At 40.5% G+C, this 25,671-nt stretch overlaps 1 protein-coding gene across 2 annotated transcripts in view; it reads left to right on the top strand.

Moving 5' to 3' along the window:
• Window positions 1–1,655, top strand: part of mxi1 (max interactor 1, dimerization protein) — a 29,866-nt gene extending 28,211 nt beyond the window's left edge. For both annotated transcript variants that reach the window (XM_058640547.1, XM_058640548.1), the window contains exon 6: window positions 313–1,655. In XM_058640547.1, coding sequence (XP_058496530.1) covers window positions 313–476 — 164 coding nt within the window. In that variant the 3' untranslated portion in view covers window positions 477–1,655. The remainder of the gene's footprint in view (window positions 1–312) is intronic.
• The last annotated feature ends 24,016 nt before the right edge of the window (window positions 1,656–25,671 follow it).

Below are 25,671 nucleotides of genomic sequence, written 5' to 3'. Positions count from 1 at the left end.
TTATCTATTATCTATTGTTTCTTCAGAAAGTCATTTATAGGTTGTTGTTTTTTCAACAGCAGTTGCCATCCTTACTGTTGCATTACTGCCTTAGTTGTTCATGTTCTTCATATTTCATATTGGCAAAAGAAAAATACCAGGGGGCAAAAGGAAATTAGTGGGCGGAACAAAAGTGCGTGAGAAAAATACATTCTCTTTTCTATTCTCTTTCCTTTTCCTCTACTGCCTCCAGCCTTCATTCACAGTGGACGTTGTTTTTAATCAGTCGTGTATTTTTCTTTTGTCTGTTTCCTCTCCGTTTCTCGGCTGCAGAGGAGATCGAGGTGGACGTGGAAAGCACGGAGTTCTCCCATGGAGAGCTGGACAGTGTGAGCACGGCCAGCACCAGCGACCTGGACGACCACAGCAGCCTGCAGAGCATGGCCAGCGACGAGGGCTACTCCTCCTGCAGTGTCAAACTTGCCTTCTCCTCCTAGAGCCTCACATCGTTCCTGACCAACCCGCCCGCCCGTCTGTTTATCCACCCAGCCACGCCTACACACACACACACACACACACCCGCCCAACTCAGACGATGACCGAGGCCACGGAGCCTCTGCCTCCCCCACCTCCACCTCCTCTGTCCTCAGCCTTTAAATTACCACTCCTGACACCGGGGACCCAAACACAGTGATGTGAGATTGACAATTTGATGTTCTTCTCCTCTTTTTAAAGGGAGATGGTTGATATGAAAAAAAAAAAAATTTGACATCATTGTACATTTTTAATCCTGTAATTTAAAACGAATGACTGATTTTACGCTCGCAAATCATCCAATGTCTGTTTTTTTTTTTTTTTTTATATACTCACAATCCCCAATTTGATCCAAAAATGCACTTAAATTCTTATAAATTTAAAAACAAAAAAAACTATCTCCCCTGTGGGTTCATGCGTGAGGATGATCCTGTGAATCCCATTCCGATGTGGTGACGATGGGCCTGGATGATCGGGAACGGTCTCCGATGTGGACTTGAATTGAACACTGTGGGTGAACTTTTGTCATATCAACACAGCTCGGTTCCCGACAACACGTCCTTCCAGCCTTGAGTTTAATCCTCGTCTTAATGTCTTTTTTTTTTTCAACACCGCGGGCGCTCGGACACTTGAATTGGTGCTATTGTGAAACAAACCAGTGTGGAAGCCGATGAGAAACACCACTACTAAGCTTCTAAAGCAAACAAACAAAGTGTGTCTGTTGTGATTGTTTCCAATCAAGCGTGGAGGAAAACAACCACAAAAGAATTGGGACGGGGGGGGGGGAACATTCCTGTCGAATGTGGGTGCTCATTGCATTTTGAATGAGTGGAAATTGTGTGTGTGTGTGTGTGTGTGCGCGCGTGCGTGCGTGTCTTTTGTTTTGGTTTCTTTACCCTCGACAAGCAGCTACAACAAGCAATCCTGCACTTGCCTACTTTAGAGCTGTCCATAGAAACGGCACAAACCAAGTCCTTCAAAAAAAAAAACACACACAAAAAAACAGCAACAAGGAGAAAAAAGTCCAAACTACAACAGCAGACCATGGAACAGATGCCCATCCTCTTTCCAGCAGTAATAAGCAATAACTCCGGTAGTTGTTTTAGTTGCATTTTATTTGATTTTCTCCCGACACACTCACATGTGACCGTCCAAAAACTTTTCTTCTTTTTTTTGTATATACAAATAGATTATTAAATTAAATTTTAGAAAAAGAGTTTTTTAACAAACAAAAAAAGAGTAGAGCTCTGTTGCTGTTTAACCTGTGTTTATTGTGCTTTTAAAAAAAATCGATATTTTGAGAAGATTTCGTCCTCTGTAAAGTCGCATGGACACTGTTTCATTTTTATTTTATTTTTCGCTCAATTTTATTGATGGATTAGGTTTTTTGAAAGTCACTCGTTTCGTAGCAGGAGTCACAGAAAAGTCGCTCGTCAACATGATGGCATTGTGTAGATCATGTTAATTTATTAGACTTGTTTTCTTTTTCTTTTGTTTCTAATGTTCACAAATAGGGTATAAATTGCTGCCTCTGGCATTCCACTGGCGGTCGGGTGATCTGTGAGCGTGCACGTGTGTGTGTCTGTGTGTTCTGAAGTGTGGGCAGAAGAAAACGGGTTATATGATGTCACTGTTCGCCATCCCAGCTCCACTGGTATTAAGGATTGCACTTCAACCACAGTTCTCTTTATTATAATTTTTTCTCTTGAAACCCTTTTTTGTTTGGAAGCAAAAACAAACGACAATATTTATTTTACAATCCCCTGAAGAACACAAACAATGGGGGGAAGTTAACTTATTTTGGTTTTTGTCTTATTTTACTCCTCCTATTGCTGATAATTCCTCATTCCTTATTTTAAGAATTGTATATTTTATGGCTTATTGTTATTATTTTTGATCCTTTTGTTGGGACGGGGGGGCGGGGTTACAGAGGGTGGGTGGCAGTATGATGAAAATGTAGCCATTTTGTGTTTTCTTTATTATTATTATTATTATTATTATTATTATTTCTTTATGTATTTTATTTTTATTTTCTTCGATGGACACTTGAAATGTAATCGGCCCCTAAGCTGCTCCTAGTGCTGAGCCTCGCCTTTTTGAGAGTCGTCGGCCTTGTCCAGAGTCAGCTTCCCCTCCTCTTACACTCTGCCTGTGGTCGATGATGAATTCAGATCACAAACACATGGAGACGGGCTGATTGACAAAATGGCTGAATCCCCGTGTGTCTGCCTGTTTTTCGGGGGGTCTGAGGGAGGCTTTCTCTGCACGAGGCTCATTGATAGCCAAGACTTAACTGGCAAATATAGAGGCGGCTACTACACAATAAAAGGGGTCTAAAACTCCACATCGTAGTCTCTATTAGACTCGTGTTTTGGTAGAAAATGTGTCTTACATTTACAAAGACTCCGACTGAGGATTTTAAGAAAAGACAAACAAAGAAGAACAAATCCTTTTGGTTTCTCTGGAGGACAACATTAAGGTGTGGGAGTTTGACGCGTGTGCGCTCGCTGCGTGGCTCTGTCGAGGTTGTTGAACTTGGCGCTGAATCAGAGAGTCACCACGTTTGGTGCTTGACATTAAAAATGATGCCAAAACCACCTCAGAAACACCTCAGTGTCCTCTCTCTGTCCCCGAGGGACAGTTTGCGTTTACTTATTAAGCTTCACCTTTGTTTCTGTTTTCTTCTGCTTCTTCTTCGTACTTTGCCGACAGGTCAAAAAGGTCACCTGTTTGACGAATAAATTGAACTCCTTGTGCAGATCGGATGCTCGTCTTTTCACCTGCTCGGCCTCCAAATGATTTTTTTTCTGTTATTTACCCCAAAATATGACGTGTGAAAGCTCTCTGGCACTCTAATTTCTCTTGAGGTGAATCATTATGTTCTAAAATGGGATCAATACTAATTATGAGAACTAATTTGACAGAAGCCAGGTCTGTGGGTGCATATGTGTGTATGTATGTGTGTGTGTGTGTGTGTGTGTGTGTCGTTAGAATGACCCTTGGTCCACGACTTGGCTGCACTGATCTCAGTTTCCTGCCTGCTACTTAGTACATATCAGACTTTTGAATTCAGAAAACGACAAATTCATCCAGTGTCCGATATAAAGGCTGGTTGTGAAGGCTCTGTCATGTAAACTGCAGCTATCACTTTGTATTTAAAAAAATAATAAATAAATAAAACGCCTGCTAAGTTCACTGCAGACCAGTCCTGGATCAGCTCAGTTTACTGAGATGCTGGCTCCTCCCGAACAGAAGCATATCTTGATAAGCTGGTGACCACAAAGCTATATTTTTACCTCTGTGTTTAAGGGTTAGGTTTAGACCACACGCGGTCCTGAGTATTGAGTTCTGGTCTTGCGGGTGGACCTGAAAGTGTACCAGCCGGGCTAAAACGGAGGTCATCGTGCTTTTCTGTAAATCCACTTCCCATCCAAGGTGTTGGTCTCTCAGGATGTTGTCTTTGAGCAAACGCGTCTACGATCAGTCCCACATAGGGAGTCCTGTTGTTGTCAGCCTGTGGCCATCCTTTGTAAAACATGCAATCTGATGATGATGATGATTCTGTAGATGTGTAAGTTGAAGATGCAATACTTACAATAAAAAAAACACCAAGATTTTCAAAAAAGAAAAAAATGGAGCTCTTTCTACCACAAAACCTTTTTCCTGGGCTGAATGAATGCGCTGTGAAGCGGTGACTCATGCCGATGCATCCAAAAATACATTCAAGGTTAGACTGTTTAAGGTGTGACTCTTCAGACCAGAGCTGAAAAAAAAACAAGAAACGCAGCAAACTGGGGGCGTGATGATGACGGATAACACTCACTGTAATGGTTCACATGAATCTTACTTTTATGACACGGTAGTTTCATCTTAAAGGAAATCACCCGAGTCATGAATCTGCTTGAACTTTTCATAATCTATGGTCGCGTATTAATGACTGAGCAAAAAAAAAGCACTTTGATTAAAACACACGTAATTGAATAGATAGAGAGGATAATGCAACATGTGCTGTCTGTGTCTGAGCGCCTGAAACAGTTTACTCCTCTGTTGATGGAAATGATGGGATGTGGTTCAGGAAAGTTCAGCTTGTGGCTGGATTTTTAGAGTCACAATCAAATTGAATTGAATTGAATCAAGTTCCATGTAAAGTTGGACACGCACTGCTCTTGTTGTTTATCGTGCCGCGGTAACATCACGGTGTCACATCTGTGTGCACATGTGCGTGTTACGACTCCAGCACGCTACATGTGTCTGTGAAAGATCACATGATGTTTTCTGTGATCAAAGCAGAGACGGGTGTCCCCGTCCCCCCCCCCTCGTCTCTGTCTCTGTCTCTGTCTCAGACCACATGAGCCTCCACCACATGTCATATTCCTCTCAAGTGGCTTCAGCTTTTGAGGAGTGGTTAAGAGGGTTAGAGTTACTCTGAACCTCCCAAGTTGTACAAAAACCATCTTGTCACACACCACAGTGTGATAATGAAGATGCCCGCTTTTTTTTTGTTACTACTGATAATCTGGGTTAGATTACATCTCCACTTCAAACTGTCACTGACACCAGACGTGTTCTGTCTGTGTGCGACGACGAGTCATTTCTGAAAAGGAAGGGAGGGGCGGGGGGGAAAAAAGACAAACTGGAAACAGGGATGTTTACAAAAAGTTTGAAAAAGAAGTGTGTGTCTGTATGGAGAAGGTAATAACACACAGTGTAGACTCACACTTCCCCATAAAAGTGTTTCAACTGAAAAGAGAAATCAACACGGACCCATTTTTGGTCTCACTTAATCTCAGTTGTTGAAGACTTTAGCAGCTTTAATCCCATGATCATGTCTGGTGTTTTTTTCATCACCAATTAAAGGAAACCTTCACAGATTTGCATTTAGCTTTGTATTACTAGAATAAGGGGTAGTATTTTTGAAAAATTGTGCTTCCCAACCTCAGTTTCCCCTGAGTTGAGAAATATCTACATTCTTCTGTTGCTTGTTACGTGCCCACCAGTGACACTTGCTCCTGTACCTGTGAGCAAAGATGGCGGACACTGTTTACATTCTGGGAATGAGGTCCCACTCCCCCTACGAGTGGGTCTAAAAAGTGCGGAATTAGTATTGCAGTTTCAAGCTCGGACCAAGTGTCACTGGTGGGCACGTAACAAAAAAGAATGAAGATATTTCTCCACTCAGGGGAAACTGAGGTTGAGAAGCACAATTTTTCTAGTAATACAAATCTAAATACAAAAATGTTCCATGGGAACAATAATTAAATATAACATAGCAATATAAAATCACCTTTGACATCTCATGTGCTCCATGCAGACCGGTTCATCAATCATATATAAGTAAAAAAATGCTGCCATCTAGAGGACAAACACACTCAGTGTTTGCTATCACAGCCATCAAGAATACACTGGCCACTTTATTAGGTACACAGAACACCATATAAACTGGCACCTGGTGTTCTCTGCTGCTGCTGCTGCTGCTGCTGCTGCTGTAGCTCATCTGCTTGAGTACTTGGTTGTATTGCTGGCTCGTTTGGGTAGCCCAGCCACTGCCCTCTGTCCTCTGGCATCAACAAAACCATGTTTGACTAAAGAGAGAGAGCTGACTCACTGTATATCTTCTCTTTTATTCAGACCGTTCTTTGTAAACTCTAGAGATTGTGTGTCTGTGTGTGTGTGTGAAAAATCACAGTAAGCCACGTCTGTGTGCCTAAATGCACCGATTTGCTGCCATGTGGTTGATTAAATGTTTGCATTCACAGGCAGTTGGTACCTAAGTAAGTGGCCAGTGTTTTTTTTTTAAATAGTGGATGTGCTCAAATCCATCAGTTTCACCTCGTTAGGTCATTGTGTGAAACTTAACTTGTGAATTGTGAGTTTTAATATTCAGAACAACAACATTTACTCAGTCTGTGGTTCAGAGTGAGGGGGAAAAAAAAGTCTTCAGGGTGACTTCATGAAACAAACCACTAGGCGGCATGAGAGGCCTGGAAATCACACTGTCTGTGTTTTCACAGACAGAAAGCAGCTACACTCTGATAGCAGCACTGTATTTAATTATATATTTATTTATTATTTATATATACAGTATATATATGTCACTTAAACAGATGATCCCAAATAACAACAAGTGTGTTTTGTTTTTCGTCAGATAATCCTAAACTCTGTGTTCACTCTACAGATTGCAGGATCTTTATCACACTCTATGTCACATTTCTGACTCAGGTTCAAGTTTCATGTTTTATCTTACACCATATGTGTATTATGGTAACATTACTCTGAATTTATAGACATAATCACCTCATTTAAAAACAAAGAGTGATGTGGCTGCTATTTGATTTGCCACTGTGCATCTTCAGTCTTGTTCTTTGTGTTTGAGTTTTCAGATGGTCGTCACAGTCTGTAGCAATCTCAGTGCAACAGATCTGGAAAATGAGAGCAGAGCATTAAAATATGTCAACATCAGAGGTGGTCATTCATTCACCTGTCCTCATCATTCACCTGTCCTTATCATTCATTCACCTGTCCTCATCATTCATTCACCTGTCCTCATCATTCACCTGTCCTCATCGTTCATTCACCTGTCTTCATTCATTCATTCACCTGTCCTCATTCATTCACCTGTCCTCATCATTCACTTGTCCTTATCTGTAACCTGTCCTCATCATTCATTCACCTGTCCTCATCATTCATTCACCTGCCCTCATCATTCACCTGTCCTCATCATTCATTCACCTGTCCTCATCATTCATTCACCTGCCCTCATCATTCACCTGTCCTCATCATTCAACTGTCCTCATCATTCAACTGTCCTCATCATTCATTCACCTGTCCTCATCATTTATTCACCTGTCCTCATCATTCACTTGTCCTCATCAGTCACCTGTCGACATCATTTATTCACCTGTCCTCATCATTCAATCACCTGTCCAAGATTTAAAACGTACAGTACAAAAAAAACTAATTATAAATCAGATTATACACCTAAAAAAACATTTCATTACTTTCTACCTCTGGTGAACATATAACTTATAAAATCATATATAATGAATTATGACTGTCTGAACATGATCCTATTTTACCACTAGGCTGCATGAAAGTACTCTGCATGTCATGGCTCTCAGGACTCCCACGTCAAAGACCATGTGAGAATAAAAGCGTGGGAGGGGGGGGACACAGTGTTTCTGTGAAAATCAGACAGAAGAGGACAAATGACAGAATCTCAACCACATTCACCAAATACACCAAATACAAAAGAAAAGAAATATGTCATTACATTTTTTTGGGGGGGTAATGAAGCTTTGAAAATGTAGCCAGTCCTGAATGAATTGGTCATCAGTATTATCGGAGGAGGCTGTCATCAGAGACACTGATCCAAACTGTCAAGTGACGCTCGTCTCCTCTGAGAGGAAGTGACACGAGCCCACTGCTAATTTAAAACAGAGAGTAAAACAGAGGATAATGAACGCACAATACTTCACTTTACAGACACAGACAATTCTAAAACACACATTTCTCAGTCGCGAATTGTGTCAGTGGTTGTTTGTTGTTTACTAATGTGTGAACTTTCTTTCTTCTTATCTTTGATTGTATGAAACGTCTTGATTTTCACACATGACGGGGAGGGGGAACAAAACCACAGTTTAATCCCAGTCTATTCACACTGTCAGCAGCTCTGTCATGATCAAATTAGAGAGTGGTTACACCTGAGACTGCAGGTGACATTGGAGGAGACATGTGAGGAAGGACAAGGGGAGACAAATCTCACATGAATTGTTTTTAATTAAAGACAAACCTTTGTAACAGTCAACATGGTCAAAGGTCAAAGGTCAAAGGTCACAAAAGCTTTAACTTTCTCACTGACTCAGGGACCTTAAGTAGCGCCAATTAACCCGTCCTCGTCATTCACCTGTCCTCATCATTCACATGTCCTCATCATTCATCCGTCCTCATCATTCACATGTCCTCATCATTCACATGTACACAAAAAAACCTACTCATTTACAGTCATGCCAGGAAATGTAATTCATTCATTTCCAGCTCTGCTCGCTTTACTAGCCCAATGTTGCTATAGCCTCCGTCTGTCTCAACACGAAACAGATTCATACGAGATCAAAACACTGCTGCACTGAGAAATGCAGAGATATTTGTACGATATCAACAAATATAAGCAGATTGGCTTAAAGCTCAGGTGTGTAACTTTAATTTGACGTATTTGACAACATCACACATATTTGTGACTATAGTTACTAGGGAAAGTACCGTAGGTTTATTCTGTTGTTGAGCTAATTAAAATGTTTTTGGCACACTGCTGGTCTCCTGGAATGAAATGAGAGCGTGACTGTTGGCTGCCTCTGCTGCTTATGAGAAAATACCCCCCCCCCCCCCACATGACTCATACTCTGGCCCTCATGTCCAGATTGGACGCCCCATACTTCCCATGCAGAGGAAACAAACCCATGCATCCAATTACTGCACTGACAGCGCCGCAACAGCACGAGTCTGCGAGTGAATGTTGATGTGAGGAGCTAAATGGAAGCTGGACAGCGGGAGGGGGGGGGGCTCTCACTCTGTGGGTGGGTGTCCTCTGGTGACGTGGATGAGTCATGCTCCCCACAGCGGCCGGCTCTGTGACATCACAGCAGCTTTATCACGGGAGATAACAAATGTCCTTCACTGCTGATTGAAGGGGGACGAGGGGGCACGCGGTGAATTATGCATCACGTCTGTGGGGAGAAAGGCAGCGCGTCGTCAAGGTGTGACGAGTCCTTTTAGAAATGAGGAGGCAGCTGTGCGTGTGTGTGTGTTCTTGTACTCATCGCTTTGTGAGGACGTTTCAGCTTTAACCCTTTTAAAGTCAACGTTGTTTCACGAAGCCGGACAATCGGCATCTCTGTCGCCAGAGAGGAGAGAGTTGGAAGAACACCTGTACATAGTTTCCATTTTTTGGCCTGTTTCTGAAACATTGAGACACTCAAAATATTATTGTAAATAATCATGAATTTTATAAATAATCATGTTTTATACTGCTAAAATTTCAGATTTAACACGCAACATCTGTTGTTCGTTTACAACTGCAGTGTTTTTCTAAATAAACCTTTTTTTAAGCAGTCTTTTAGCATGCAGTAAATTGTAAATAATTGCCAGATATTGGAAATTATTATGGAAAAATGGGCAAAAGCACTTCGACATTGGACATTCTCTGGTCTTTTTTTGGCTAAAATAAGCAAGGCGGATAACCCTAACCCATGTGGTTAGGGTTAGGGGCTAGGGAATGCATCATGTCTATGAGGGTCCTCACTTTGAATGCTGCACACACACGTTTGTGCAGCATTCAAAGTGAGTGTGTGTGTGGTAATCAGTGTGACAGAGTAACTGTACAAAGAGGAGCACAAGGTCTGTAGGCCGGTCAATGTCCAATGTCCCGGACCAGGCTCTGGGGAAACTGACCATGTCAAGCTCTCTGTCTCTCTGTCTCTCTGCTGATGGTCATAAGGAGGCACAATGCTCTCTCTCCCTCCTCACGTAGTCCAGCCATATTCATGGTGCCTTTGATGACCACAATGTGAAAAGCCTGGATGGAAATGTGACCTGTGAGTCACCCGGCAAAAACAGAACAAACAACATGACACATGAGGCTCCCGTTAGCAAGGTTACAATAGTTCTCTGGTTTCATTAGATTTGACTTTTGTTTTTAAAATGAGTTTGTTCTGGTTAGTTTAAGGGCGGGTTTGCTAGTTTTTAGTAATATGGAGTATGTGCCAGGTTCAAGATGCAAAAAGGTCATAATAAGTATTTTGTCATTAAAAACCCAGCAAACAATGCAATTTTAAAAATGTATTAGGACAAATGAACCACCATCCCTGGATCAGATTTATAAGAAAATAGACTGAAGTGCAAAATGTGCATCATAGAGCTGATGTTGGATGCAGTTAGTGTGAAAAACAAAGTAAAAACATTTTATTATAAATGAATGAAAAACCTGTCTCAAATACAATCTTTCAAAAAATAAATACACTTCATGTCAACCCAAAAGGATTATGTATGAAATAAATGTACAAAGATGAAAAATAAGCACATTTCTGCGGCAATTTTAGTTACTTTTAGTTAGTTAATTCAGTGCGGAGTATTAAGGCCACATGTAAAGAATTAAAAAAAACAGCATGAGATTAAAGTCATAATTCTGAGAAAAAAGGCATAATTCAGAGATTAACGTCTGAATTATGCCTTTTTTCGGCCCACATGTAAAAAGTACATAACTCAGTGTCAGTTAGTTGTCGTTTTTTCTTTAAACTCTTATTTTTATTTCAATTTTAGTTTCCGTTATTTGGTTAGTTTTCTTAGTTCACTGTAATAACCTTGTTATGTGCTACAGTCTGTCTGCCAGAAACTCATTTGGAGACCCTTTTTTTTTCTTTTTTTCTTTTAATGTTGTTTATTTATTCCACACGGATGAATCACTTGGATCATTCTTGGTTTATTCCTCCGCCTTTTTTTCGGTCTTCTCGTTCAGGGACCATGCCGCATGCACAGGAAGTAGTGAATGTCAAGAATGAATGTGATTTCAGTAAATTTAGCATCCGTTTAATGTCTTTAGGGAGGCACCGAGTGGCTTCATCACACAACAACCGCTCCCTGTATCACATTTGGACTCACATAAATACATTTGGTGTTAAGCAGGTGGAGAAGCCTGAGAAGACAGGTGGACTATACTGTCGGCTGTGGTTTGTACAAATCGAACAAATGCTATTTTTTTTCTTGTCTCCATCAGAGGGATCTAGTGTCATCTCAAATTTGACATACACCTTTACTAATTCAACTATTTATTTCTTTACTTTCACGATTGTTGAATCATATTTGACACGTTTGAGTCACTGGTGAATATTGAGGTCATTTCATGGAAAATGAGAAGTGACAGCTTCTTCTTCAGTGTTTGTCAGTGGAAATCCGTCTGAGCCTCGTATACACTGGGACTGTGGCTGCTGGGGATGATGATGATGATGATGATGATGAGATCGCTCACCAGTTTAATATCCTGCAGAAATACATATTCTCCTCTGAAATGTTGCAATACAGTTATAATGTAAGATATGCAGGATATGACACTTCCCATGAAAGGAAATGGAGAGGCTGTTGTTGGTGGTGGCTGTGGTGGCTTTGTATATTATTGCATACTTTGTCTGAATGAACGAGTCGGGACAATGACAATCTCATTTTTTAAACTTAGCATTTGACGAGATTGAAACAGGATGTTTTGATACTGAAGATATTATTGTAACAATTTATAGTTATAATGACTAAATACTCAAATGACCTGGCGGCCAATGTGCATCTAGTCTGGTTAAGAGGGGGCGGGACTAGTGGAGAAAAAAAACTAACTGTTCAGTAGCATGATCTTAAAATTAAAACACAATATTCCATCATGATATCGCAATTGAGAACTTCATGATGATATTTCACAGAATTTCAAAGTAAAAGTGCTTGTTTTGATATGAAATGACGTCATTCCATAATACAATAAAAACATATTTATGATGCAACATCAATCTATTAATATTAAAAACTGAGACTTTTATTTAAAATGAAGTAGGAATAATAATGTGGACAACTGTAATTAAAACAAGCTCATTTATGTATGTAATTATTACATATAACACATACGATAATTACGAGTAAATGTCTGATTATAACTGTTATAAAAACATTGAGGGCAAACATATTTAGTGTTATATTCTATATCACCTCGCTGTGTCTCAGCTACTGTGTTTAAAAGAAGGTGAGGTTTTCATTATAACATGATATTAAGTGATTGGGGGGCCGCCAGTTTGACACCTCTGCCCTAGCCCCTTACCCTTACCTTAACCTAAGAACGTGAGGACCAGCCAAAATGTCCTCGCTTTCCCAAATTGTCCTTGTGGTTTATGAGTTTTGTGGTGCTCTCTCTCTCTCTCTCTCTCTCTCTCTCTCTCCCCGTCTCTCTCGCACACACTCACACACACACACACACACACTTCCATCACACTGACTCAGTCACGACACGTGTACCTGTCATGCAGACACGCTGCTCATGTTCAACACTCAAGGTTTGCAGTGTTTTATTTTGTGAAGCAGTCCCCACAGTGATGTCAGCACTGACAATCACTCCATCATTTCTTATCTGGTTCCCTTGAACCGTCCCCCTCTCTTCCCACCCGGTCACTCTTTGGCATGATCATTCATCCTTTCCTCACGTTGTCCTTCGTATCTCTCCCTGTGTCCGTGTCATTTGCTGTGACTTGTCACACACTGTGGCTGTTGGAGAGGGCTACGGGGACTCATCCTTCAAGCTCCACTTATCCTTAAAAATGTCCACTCCCATTGCCTCGTCACTCCTCGTACAATCAGCGTGGATCGATGACACCGAGGCATTTTGTGTAGTGGTTTGCTCTGTTGCCTTTGCAGCAAGAAGAAGACCTGGGTTCGAGACCTGTTTGGAAGTTTGCATGTTCTCCCCGTGTGTGCGTGGGTTCCCCCCGGGTTCTTCAGTTCCCACCCACAGTCCAAAAACATGCAATATGGGGATTAGGTCAATTGGACACTCTAAATTGACCATAGGTGTGAGAGTGAATGGTTGTTTGTCTCTATATGTGTCCCTGTGATGGACTGGCGACGTGTCCAGGGTGTGACCTCGCCTATCACCCTATGTCAGATGAGATTGGCACAGATTCCCCCCCACGACCCTCATGTGGAGGATAAAGCGGTAGATGATGGATGGATGTGCATAGAACATTGTGACTGAGATGGCCAACAAACTAGTTATGGTTATGGTTATGGTGGTTATGGTTATACTCACAAATGATTAGGATATAGACGAGAATCTCTTGTTGCCAAAAAACAAACAAACAAAAGCCGATTTGACTGATTTCAGTTTCACCTGAAAACATATTTCACAAAATGTTATTAAACCAAAACTCCACATACTCCACAACTCCCCTGGTGATGAGGCGCAGCTTTGTCAAAAGACAACATGACCTTATTCGTATTTTATAACGTCCGTTTGTTTGTGTCCAAAACAAAGCAATTTTTTAGCTAATAACTAGAACTGCACTTGAGACTGGAAACAAATGAATTCTCAGACATACAAAACATAATACCCAGAGATCACCTTCCACGGACTGACACGACGCTTCACAAATATCTCTGTGACCATATTGATTCCTAGTTCATCTTCCTAATGTCAGATATTCAGATATTTGACTCAAAAACATCAGAAAATGAGGAGGTGATTAATTCAAAAGCGACCTCACAAACTGTGACATGTTGTTTAGTAAATGAATATCTCATTTTATCTGTGGTACTGATTTAGTACAAGAATGCACTGAAATAATAATAATGATAATAGTAAAAAGTAACCCAACATATGTAGAAATGATCTGTCTTCTGTTTTACATCAGTGTGGCAACTCATCTGTGGAAGGTTGGAGTGCAATAGAATTTGTGAAAAATGATGAACCTTGCCTCTTTGATTTTGTTACTTAAATAAATCAATTTTTTCTTTAATGCAGTTGGGGAGCGACGACTAGAGATAGAGATAGAAAATGTCTCTTCTCCCGTTATATGTCTGTCTGTCAGTTTTCCCTGTGTGTTTGTGGGTGTGTCTGTGTGTCTTTACCCCTGCAGACTGGCCTGAGAAACCCCTTTACCTGGTTTCCCTCCAACTCACCTGTTGCAGATCACTCCTTCCTGTTTAAAAGCCTGGACCAGCTTACCAGTACTGGCCTGATTGTTTTGTCTTATCTGCTGGTAACACACCGCCTTCATGCTTGTCTTCTCAGCTTTTAAACTCAGCCACAGTAACTTATATTGCCTTTTTTTTCAGGTATCCCTGGTAATCCTTTTTATTTTTTTATTTTTTTTAAGCTACTTTTATTTTTCCCACTTCCTTTGACCTTGTCATTTACTCCGCCTTGCTGTTGTTTTTTTGGACTCACTCCTGTATTTTGCCTTTGCCTTCCCTAAAGAGTGAGAATATAATTTCATGAACACTTGTGCAGGGGAGTTGTATGGCCATGTTCGGCTGTTGGGGAAATGTAAATGCAGTCCTACGCCCTAACGGAGATCTCTCCTATAATAATCATCCATTCTCAGGATGACGTTGACTCAGATTTGTGTCTCAGTCCAAACACACATACGACGCCACATGGTTCAGATTTCCTCACAAAGGAATATTTACATTACATGTTTTCTAAAATAAGACAATTAAGATTAGTGACATGACAAAGGAAGATGAAGATAAATGAGAGTTGTGTGCAGCCTCGTCTTCTAAGCCTTCACTTCAGGAGTCGACCCAGACACTTCTAGATCTAGATTTTTATTATGTTACTATTTTTACTGTTTTACTTGTGTTATTGACTTTCTCTGTAAAGCACTTAGGTCAGCCTTGGTGGTTTTTAAATGTGCTCTAGAAACAAACTGGCGTTTTTATTTGATCTTATTGTGTTTTAGATGTGTGTGTGTTTGAGGCAACAGGAGTTATTTTTAAATGTGACTGTATATAAATACATTTTGACCTGTTTGTTCAGATGCAGATAGATTTTTATCAATTCCAAATAAGTTTTTTTTTTTTTTGACTCCCTGAGAATGCAAATCTTTGTTGTTTTTTTTTCTAGGGCAGCACGAAGGCCTCACACCTGGTTCTCCTGACACTGATTCACCAGCCGTGCACCTGGTCTGGTTTTATGAAAGCAGATTTATGAATGCAGCTCTGTATTTACAGGTCAGGGGGGTCAGAGCACTGTGGTCTGATTACAACGGCAAATATGCCAGCACTGAGACAGGAACGCATCATCCACAGGCATCCACAGAGTGTGTGTGTGTGTGTGTGTGTGTGTGTGTGAGGAGGTCAAAGACACAGAGAGAAAAACGGTGAAAGACGCCGTACAGCTGAGGAAATAAATAGAAGAGAAAGAGGGGTAGATGAGTCACCAGTGTTGTTGGTATGTGTGTCAAGAGACCGCATCAGCACAGTCATGTCCACATCATCCTCTGTGTGTGTGTGTGTCTCTCTCTCTCTCTCTCTCATAAAGGCGTTAATCTGAGCTTTGTCGACCACCACGTGACGTGTTACCCAGCCTCGGGCTTTGTGACGTGAAGGGAATTTGGGAGCTTTTTTGTCTGCATTGTCTCCACAGCAGAGCATAAAATGTCCTGTGAGTAAGTGCTTTTGCCCATTTCTCCAGAATAACTTTCAATATCTGTCAATTATTTATAATTTGCTGTATGTTAAAATTGTATATTAACCATTTTAAAATGAAGAAAAGCAAAAAAGGTTTTATTAAAAAACACTAACAATTTGAAAATTGAACGGTATAAAAAAAATATAATATAAAAGCAACATTTGTGTGAATTTTTCTCTCAATGTCCAAAAACAGGTCTAGAAGATGAAAACGTTCCTCTCTGGAGACAAAGACACTGATTCGCCGGCTTCCTTCAACAGTCCGAGTGAAATTACTGTAATAACCACGCGTTAGCGTTGACGTGCAACTTCTCAGCTCTCAGAAACCGTTGGAATTTGTCCAATAGCACAAACCGTTGCGTAATTACAGCGATGCAAAGGGCAACAAACAAGAGCTCTGTGATACTCTCGGTGTTTAAAGGGTTAAGGAAATGTAAAATGTGATTTACAAAGAAATAAAGTGTGGGAAAAGGTGTCAGTGATCGTGTGAAAACGGTATATTTATAGGAGTTAATGAAAGGTAGAATCTGTAGTAAAAGCGAGTCGTCTTTCAACTTGAAGGTTGTGGGTTCGATTCCCGGCTCCGCTAGTCTACATGCCTATGAAATGTATGTAGGTGTGAATGGCAAAGACTACAAAAGTGCTCGATAAATACAAACCATTTTAAAAACCCAACAATTTCACTGCAAGAGCTCAAAATGAGTGTGTAAATAAAATCAGAATCATTTACTTGGCCAGATGCCACAAAAGAAATGTGAGAAAATCACTATAATCTCCTCCGTTGTCTTCCACACGCCTCAGCAGAGAAGGTGTCATGCCTTTATCACAGCTCCGACCCCCTCAATTAGCATATCTGCACTGCAGATGACTGGTGTGATGATAGAGATGACGCTGGTGTGAGGAGAATGACTAACTCCTCTTCTTCTTCTTCTTCTGTGCCCTTAATCTGGGAGGGTTGGCTGTAAGAGTGGAGCATGCATAATGAGGAATGCTACGTCAAGACCACCAGCGACACACCTCACACCCCACTGTGTGTGTGTGTGTGTGGGTGTGTGTGATACAGTAGAGGAGGAAAAATGTGAGTGGAATTCAAATTTGCCTCCGCCTCAGGTTGTCAGTTAATTTCTTGTGTGGCTCTAGTTTCAGAACCTTGATGCAAAACTCTTGATACAAATGATGATGAAAATGTGCAAACTCTTTTTTATCAACACTTTTTAAATAATAATACATACATACCTGTGAACTGTGAACCATTGCACCCCGACATTTTATTATTTTACTAGTCAGACATCATTTTTAAACCACATTTTGCATATCATTTTAATTTTTTTTAACACTATATTTATCATATCATTGTATGTGTGCATGGATATGTTGTTTACATGAACAATATCACTGTGTGTGAATTTTTGTGTGTGTTTTCTGGCATAAAGTATGGAAACCAGTGTTTGTGTGTGTGTCTTGTATGGGTATCTTTGGGGACACTCTGGCTGGTCCTCACGCTTTTTCAGGGTTAAGACCTGGTTTTAGGGTTAGAGTTAGGATAAAGTTTAGGATTAGGCACTTAACTGTGATGGTTAAGGTCAGGGTAAGGGGTTATTATTATTATTATGTCAATGAATACTATGCAAAACACAGGAAATGAATGCAGGTCAACCAGTGTGTGTGTGTGTGTGTGTGTGTGACTTCTCGGACACAGACAATCTTGTGAGCACATCAACAACAACACGGGTGAATCTGATGGGTTAGTCTCATGTTTAATCTCCCGTTAAACACGAGACTGCGACAGTGCGTGACGTCACATGCCTGATTCCCACACCGCCCGTCCTTTACACCTTCATATCATAATCACACATGGCCTCTCTTACCCACTAATGAGAACTCTCCGAGGATACAGGAGTCACGTTTTCACTCCATCATGCCTCTGATCTGCTTGATCCGCGTGGCGCTTTGTGGCTCACTGACTGCAGTCAACAGGAAATGAGGAGGGGTGAATCACACAGTCTGTCATCTGCACACGTCTTAATAAAGACTTGATGTGGTTTCTAATAAGTCCCCACGACTTCATATAAAACAGCATGAGAGGAGGAGCGACTGTTGGTCATTGTGTATCGTTGTTGTTTTTTTTAATGTACATTCAAACTGGAAATTAAGCTCAATTCACAAAAAAATCACACAATTGTATCACATTAAGTACTAATTTACATCTTTTCTGATACAGTCTAACAGCTTATAGTCATGATTCTGTGAATACTGGGACTTACAGAGGTAAATACAAATCTGTAGAGATTTCTGTCACTGAGGAGAATTCTAAAGAAATCCTTTCACCTCGTTATTTTGATTGAAATCGTTGCTTCCTTTTCCAGCCAATGTTGATTTGCTCTACTCAGCTATTGTAACCAGCTGATTAGACACCACGGAATCACACATAATGATACCGTTGTACTGTGGCGGATCACAAAATAACAGTATTCTTCACTTTAAGTAAAGCTGACATACGCTAGTTACACACAGGTTTACTCTGCGTGTTCAGTGTAAATAGTGTTGTAAAGTTCATTTGTGTGTTTAGCCGCAGTACAGTAGAAGTGAACACAGCTTTTCTCCTGTTTACCTGGTTAGGGAGGCAGAGATTAGTGTGTGTCTTTGGCTTATTCAGTTTCCAGTTGGATTAGAAAGTTGGGATTTGTGTTCGTTATATTACCACTAGACTCTGTACAATTGGGGGTTGCAACATTCAAAGAGAGTTTCAGAGGCTCAATCGTGTGTTTGATAACCTGCTACTTAGCGACGAGTCAAGCAGCGGCGGAGCTAACGGGACGCCATCTGTTATTAATGCCCAAGGTAACTTTCAACTCTCCAGGCTACTTTGTTAATGTGAGCGCCATTTCATTGTGTAAACTCTTACTATATGAATAATCTCTATTGTCATTGTCCATCAAATTTAGATAATGATGATGCCGGGCAAAGGGCAAAGTCTGGCTCTGGCTCAGCGGCTGCAGCAAGTTGCTACTCCGTTCACAGAGGCAGGGAAGAATAAAAATGACCGAGGCAAGGATAAACGAATGTCACTCAATGAGAATCGATAAGGAATATCGATAAGGAATATCGATAAGGGAATTGGAATCGTTCAATTCTTATCAATTCCTATCCCTGATGTCGTTACATTTGCAGAGTTTCACGGACACATTTTCTGGCTCCATGTGAGTAAGCCACAGTCACAGAAAGAAATGTTCCATCACAGGAGTCTGTGACAATCTGTTTCACGGCCGTCCAGCCAATCCTAAAGCACTTTAGGGACAGCGTTGTCACATGTAGTGAAAAGAGGTGAAGAGCCTTTTGCAGCCAAATGGTTGAGTCTTGTGATTTTGGCAGGTCATCTGAGTGAGTCACATCTCGTAACATCTCGTCAATTAGTGATGGGTCACAGCGTCTCTTTTATCTGTTGTTTTTGTTTTGTTTTTTTGAAAAGAAGTGGGGGAGAATGGCAGATGGATATCTGAGTGAGTGTGTGTGTGTGTGTGTGTGTGTGTGTGTGTGTGTAATAAGATTATGGGTCATCATTTGATAAATTAAAGTTTCTCCTTTCCTCTTCTTTTGCTATCTATTTATCTGTCTGTCTGTCTATCTATGACTTACTTTATGTCTCCAAAAAGAAGACAAGTCACCATTGAGTGACAGTGAGTGAGTAATACCTGGATAACACACACACACACACACACACACACGCACACATGCACACAAACCTATTGAATGAAAGGTAGTTGGGGTGTTGACACCTTTGGACGTGTGCTAGTTAGTAGTGAGTGTGACGCAGGCAGCCAGGTGTCCTACAGTGAAGTCACTAATGACTTTGCATCTTCACAGTTCTTCTTACCTCCAAACCTCTTTCTCACCAACAAAACACATCATACGTGTCTCAAAATAAGCTCATTCATCCACAACACTGACACCAAGTCTCATTCAGGAAGCAAACAACGACAACGACATTTCACCTTCACAGCTTTTTGCCCCCTAATTAATTTAATATTTTATTATAAAAAAAGATATTTGTACTTCACTCCAGTCCAGTAAAGGTTTGTATATTGTATTGTGTATTGTAAACAACAATGAATTAGCAAATTACATTTGTTTTCTATATGTTTTCACAGTGATTTAAAGTGGTTTACTGGGAAAAAGACTCACAAGACTCATCATTTAGTTTTTTTGATAGATTTCAATGTAGCTGCAGCAGAAATGCACAATTGTGTTTTGATCGTGCCTTAAAGTGATTTCAGGATCGACTGACTAATGTTATTTGTTCATTTGATCGTTATTTGACTGAAAATGACACATTCAGTGTCTAAGGTTGAGGGAACATGCTGACAGCACAGAGACAGAAACAAAATGGCAATTCAGCATGATTATTACATGAGTCACAACACACACTTAACCCATATACTGTGATCAAAGTAGAGTATTTATAAATACACTATAATGTTCCGTGAGACATAGAGTAGAGTATTTTTACTTTCAGCATCCAAATGTCATAATTTGGATGCTCTTTGTTACATGTGTCATGTGTATTCACATTTATTCATTCATTCATTCATTTCCTGTTTTATTTTGGTATTGACGGTGTTCTCATTTCAGATCATTTACTTCCTGTGACCTGATTGCTAACTCCGCCCTTATTGTTTGCACATGTTTCTTGTTCTCCCAGCCAGTTTCTTCACAGTGTTCCTGCATTTCATCCTTTTTATTTTGTGCTTTTGCTTTATGGACTGTTTTACTGTGTATCAACCTTTGCATCGTCCTGGCCGAGTCACTTAGAGTAAGTGAGTAAGTTTAGTGAATTTTCTTGGATGCCAAATTACCTTGTTTCATTTACAGGTGGTTTTTCATTTGAACACATTTCCATTTCATTCATGTGAGAGATTAAGATGACGTGAAGTTGGTGGTTAACAGAAGTTAAATCAATAATGTACTATCAACACACAGGAAATACAAAGGATGAAGGCTGTAGCATCTATGGAATTAGATTTGTGTCAATATTTTCAAACAAAGCAGCACTGTATGAACTGAGCAAACAAAAATTAACCTCAAAATACATAAATTGCAAATAAAATATCGATTTAATCATTGCAAACATAAAGCGTATTTTCAAACAAATAAAATGCAATATTTTTGAATTATTAATTCAATATTTTTTGTTTGTTTGCTCAATTCATAAAGTGTTTATTAGAAAGTGTTGTTTGAAAATATTGACACAAATCTAATTCCATAGATTATTTAAATAAGGTTCCACACCATAGACAACGTTGCTATTTACTGTATTTTCAGTGTTTGCTGAGAGCACATTTCTGCCTCCATTACTTTCCCAACTAAGTACTAAAGTATGTGGCTGTACAACCAGTGTGTTATTGTTTTTGTGTTAGCATGTGTTACAAAAAATGCCACAGCAGCAGTTAAGTCATAACAAACCGGAGTAATTGCACAGTGCTGTGGTGGTTCGCAGTGGTGCCTCACAGCAGGAAGGCTCTCAGTTTGAATCCTGGTTTGATCAGAGGCATTCTGTGTGGAGTGTGTTTGTTTGTGTGCTTTTGTAAGGAACTCTGGTTTCCTCCCACAAAAGACATGTAGACTTAGGGGCTTCTTTCCCTGGCTCCGTTCATTCTGTCTCAGTTTCTGTTATTCTTCTAACATCTACTACTGGTCCCTACTGGTGGGAGGATGTAAAGCAGTGATGCCCTGAACCAAACTGAGGCTTAGGTAACAGAACTATTTCCCCAGCTGTGTGTCTGTGTTTGAGTCATCACAAGGCCTGGGGGGGAAAGGGCTGATGCCGTCGGGAGTCGGGAGTCGGTGTTGCCAGAGATGCCACTGAACACGAAAAGTCATCGGAATCTTCAGGGTGTGAATCTGACACACGGGGACTTGCTGCTTTGAAATATGACTTATCATGCACACTCACCAGCCACTTTATTAGGAACATACTGTATGTTCCAGCCATTGTTAAGGCTAACGTCTAAATCAGCCAATCCCATGGCAGCACCTCGATACATGTTGGCAGATACAGCCTGTTGAAGTTTAAACAGCGCGTCAGAGGTGGAAAGAAAGGTGATTCGTGGTGGTTGGTGTCACATGGACTGGTCTGAGTATTTCAGAAACTGCTGGTAAAGGAAACAATAACTCAAATAACCATTCCAGACACAAAGTTACGCATAAGATCATCTATTCCTGCCACTTTATCAGGAACATTACATGTCATTTAGCAGACGCTTTTATCCAAAGCGACTTACAATAAGGAACAGATGACATGGCACACAATTATTCTTATTCATATCTGTGGGATGCTTTAAATATTATTTTTTAGGTAGCTTGTTTCATTCACATTCACGTAATAATATTTGACAGTAATATAATACATATGTAAGAGCCAAACGCATTCAAACACAAAATCAGGACACACTAAGAGTTATAAGGGGGAAAAAAGATTAAAAACAAAAACAAAAACATTTAAGAAGTGATTTCACTGAATCTGTGAGCCTTATCTCCTCAGGTAGGTTCTAGATTCAATGGGCCCTGACAGAAAAAAAACGTGGTCTCCTTTAGATTTAAGACACAAATTTGGAACAGATTCCCACCTGAGAGTCTAAGGCTGCGAGCTGGCTCATATGACATTAACATTTCTGCTACTGAGTGGTGACATCCTGCTGTGTAACACTTTTGCTCACCCCCTGTATTCCAATTAATATAAATTACTAGAATCGTCAGTCTGGATTTTATGTACATGTACAATAGTAGTGCACCGTGTATACGCATGTTGGGAGTGTTTCTGTAAATGTAACCAAAAGAAAAACAAACTATAAAGATGAATATGGCATTAGAGGAGTGATGGGAATGTAATGTAAGTCCTGTTAATAGCACAGAACTGTCATTGCTGAGTCATAGTTTGCAGCCTCGCCTCTGTGCAGCACTCCCTGACTTCTTAACGAAGGTGTCATTGTTCCTGTCTGCAGGCTATGAAAGTAAACGGCTCACATGAAACTAAAGTCGACACAGAAGTTCCCCAATTTTTTATTTATTTAGCACAAAGTCAAAATGGTAGCCTCACCTTTACATTTAGCAAATGACAGAGGTGTAAAACCGCACCAACAAGCACAATTCCCAAATATAATAAATGATTCATATTTATTTAAGGTGAGAAAAATACAGTATGAATCACAGAATGGAGTTTATTTGTCTCACTTTACCGTGCCATTTTACAAACGTTCAATGTATGACATTTAGGAGATTTATTGGTCGAAATTGAATACTACTTATAAGGGTGATGCTTTATTATTATCACAAACTGATGTGTTGTTGATTTGGGGGCGGTAGAGCGAGCCGTCTTTCAGCTCAAAGGTTGGCAAAGGCAAAAACTGTAGTGTAAAGCAGCTTTGAGTGGTCATCAAGACTAAAAAAGTGCTATATACTGTAAATACAGACAATTACCATTACCATAATGTCCTTAGGGGCAGTTCACATGCATTGCCAAAAAAACTACACGGGCCAATCACAGGGCCCTGAGACGATCAGCCCCTCTAACTCATTAACCTTGCGTGCGTGTGTGTGTGTGTGTGTGTGTGTGAACATCCTCTCCTTCACCAACTGATTCCCGAGCTTTGTCTGGACGATGGAGATGTTCAGCGTTTGTTTCAGACATGTTCACCACAATGTGACGAAGAGGCAAGAGTGGATGTGTTGATGCTCTTGTTAGTTTGCACATCTGACCACATCCATGGAAAGTAATGTATTTCTGCACAGTAGTTTTCTGATACATTTGGTAAAGGGAGGGGTGTTTGTTACAAGCTGCAATCCATAGATGTCACTACTTACTGGACCTTTTTTAGATTGAAATGGATTTCTCTGTAATTACAAAAGGGAAACGTACAGAACGGGGAGTTGAAGGTGATTTCCACACGTGTGCTGTTTGTTTGGCTTGTGTTTCCTTGAGCTTAACTTCCCCATGTAATTCCCTTAACTGTGTTACTTTGACACCAAGCTCGTTTAAAGTGAAAGTGACTCTCAGGTCACACCTGTCAGCGGTCACAGTATAACCAGATCCACTGTTATTGTTGGCCACTCCGTTGGCTGCTCCGACTTGTTCCTGTAACAAACACAATCACAGACCCAGCGTTAACTGTTCATATGTCAAGATGAAATCAATAAAGTCCCGTTCCCTGTGACACTTCTACAATTCTGACCAGCACTTCTCCACTGATGGGCTCCCATTTGCTACTGTACCGTATATCAACCTGGTTATCATCATCGTCACTAACACGAGGCCTATAATCACCACATCCACGAAGATCACAGCTAGTTTAACAGCCAGCTCAGCTGCGTGCACAAACAGCGCACCGCCCTCCTGCCCGACGGCTCTGCGTGACGTCATTTTGAGGTCTTGGCTTGGGGCTGTATCCTGCTGGGAGGAGGCCGAAGCCAGAGGAATGGAGGAACAGACTGGGCGAGATTACTCAGTGTTGTCTTTTATCTGAGGCTTGTTTGTGCAGGATGTTGGTGGGTAAACAGGGGGAATCAGGGACCAGAGTGCTGGGGCCAAATAACCACCCACCCCATCTGTTTCCTTCCCCCCAGGATCCAGACAGTTTGACAGTCAGTCTTCCATGTATGTGATGGGAAATGCAAATTGAATCAGTGACAGAAATATGTGGCACACATAATTTGTACATTTTGGTTTGGACAACATTGGAATACACAAAAAAAAGGCAGTCATGAAAACATTATGTCACCAATATTTATTTCTGTAGCTTAATTTTGGAAGAAACACTGAGTAATTATGGAACACTAACTGTGCCGCGTGGACTTTACAGATATAGCAAATACACCCTGTGACTTCCTTATGAATGAACATTTACAATTATTCTATTATTACAGAATTGAGACAGAATTGTCTATGATACAGCTGCTGGGAAATGTTTCTGTGGAAATATTCAAAGACATAACTGTGATTATTTCCACTCACCTTTTAATATTAAACTTGCATCGCTCATTTAGAAACACTCTAACCAAGAATTGCAGCGACTCACTGGTCCGTGATCAAATTTGCATATTGAAAATGATCTTTGTCTGAGCGAGAATACAACAGGAAGTGGCACTTCAGGAAACAGGATGTGCCTGAGGAACTTCATCAAACGTGTTTGTGTTTGACTTCAAGAAATCTCCTCCAAATGTGGGTGTAATTCATGTGTAAAAGTATTGCGCAAAGGCTTATTTCACACAATGAAAACGCGATTCATGCTGACGGCCCATCAGCATGACTCGATGACTCAAAAACACCCCGCAGTGATGTGAATGGATCTTAAGTTTCCACTGACCACATCCACCCAAATACGTGCACTGCATGGTCTGTAGCTCATGTTTAAGCTCTTACGAGCAGCTAACATCTGGGAGAGACGGTCAAATTAAAAACCCAAGTGTTCGTGCTTCCTTTTCAGCGGCTGCAATTTGCCATTTAGCCATTAACTAAACTCCCACCTGTCCTTCATTTAGGTAAAACTCATTGCCTTTACAAAGGCAAACTATTATATATATAATATTTCACTTTTACGAGCGACTGGCTGTGTAGCTACAAAGTTCACCAACCAGCTTCAAACCTGCTCACAGAAGTGTCATGCTATTTCCTAACACTGTGCCCACTCACTAGGATAGAGACAGGAAGTCTACCCCGGGCCAACAGGAAACCGTTGTTCTGAGCATGTCAAACATTGTCCACAGTGATGTTTGGATAACCTTTCTAAACAGGGTTGTTAGTGCTGAAGCTACAGTTTTGTTGTACTTGGTACATTCTATACTTGTCGGTTATTATAAATCCACAGCAAGTGTTTGGGAGCATGGTCTTCATCTTATAATAATACTACTTTCATTTGTATTGTAATTTATTTTATTTTTTTTACATAAAATGCAGCTCAA

The sequence above is a fragment of the Solea solea genome, chromosome 10 (genome assembly GCF_958295425.1).
Source record: "Solea solea chromosome 10, fSolSol10.1, whole genome shotgun sequence".
Taxonomy (NCBI): Eukaryota; Metazoa; Chordata; class Actinopteri; order Pleuronectiformes; family Soleidae; genus Solea; species Solea solea.
The sequence above is the reverse complement of the archived record's forward strand: the minus strand, read 5'-3'. Positions and strand labels throughout refer to the sequence as shown.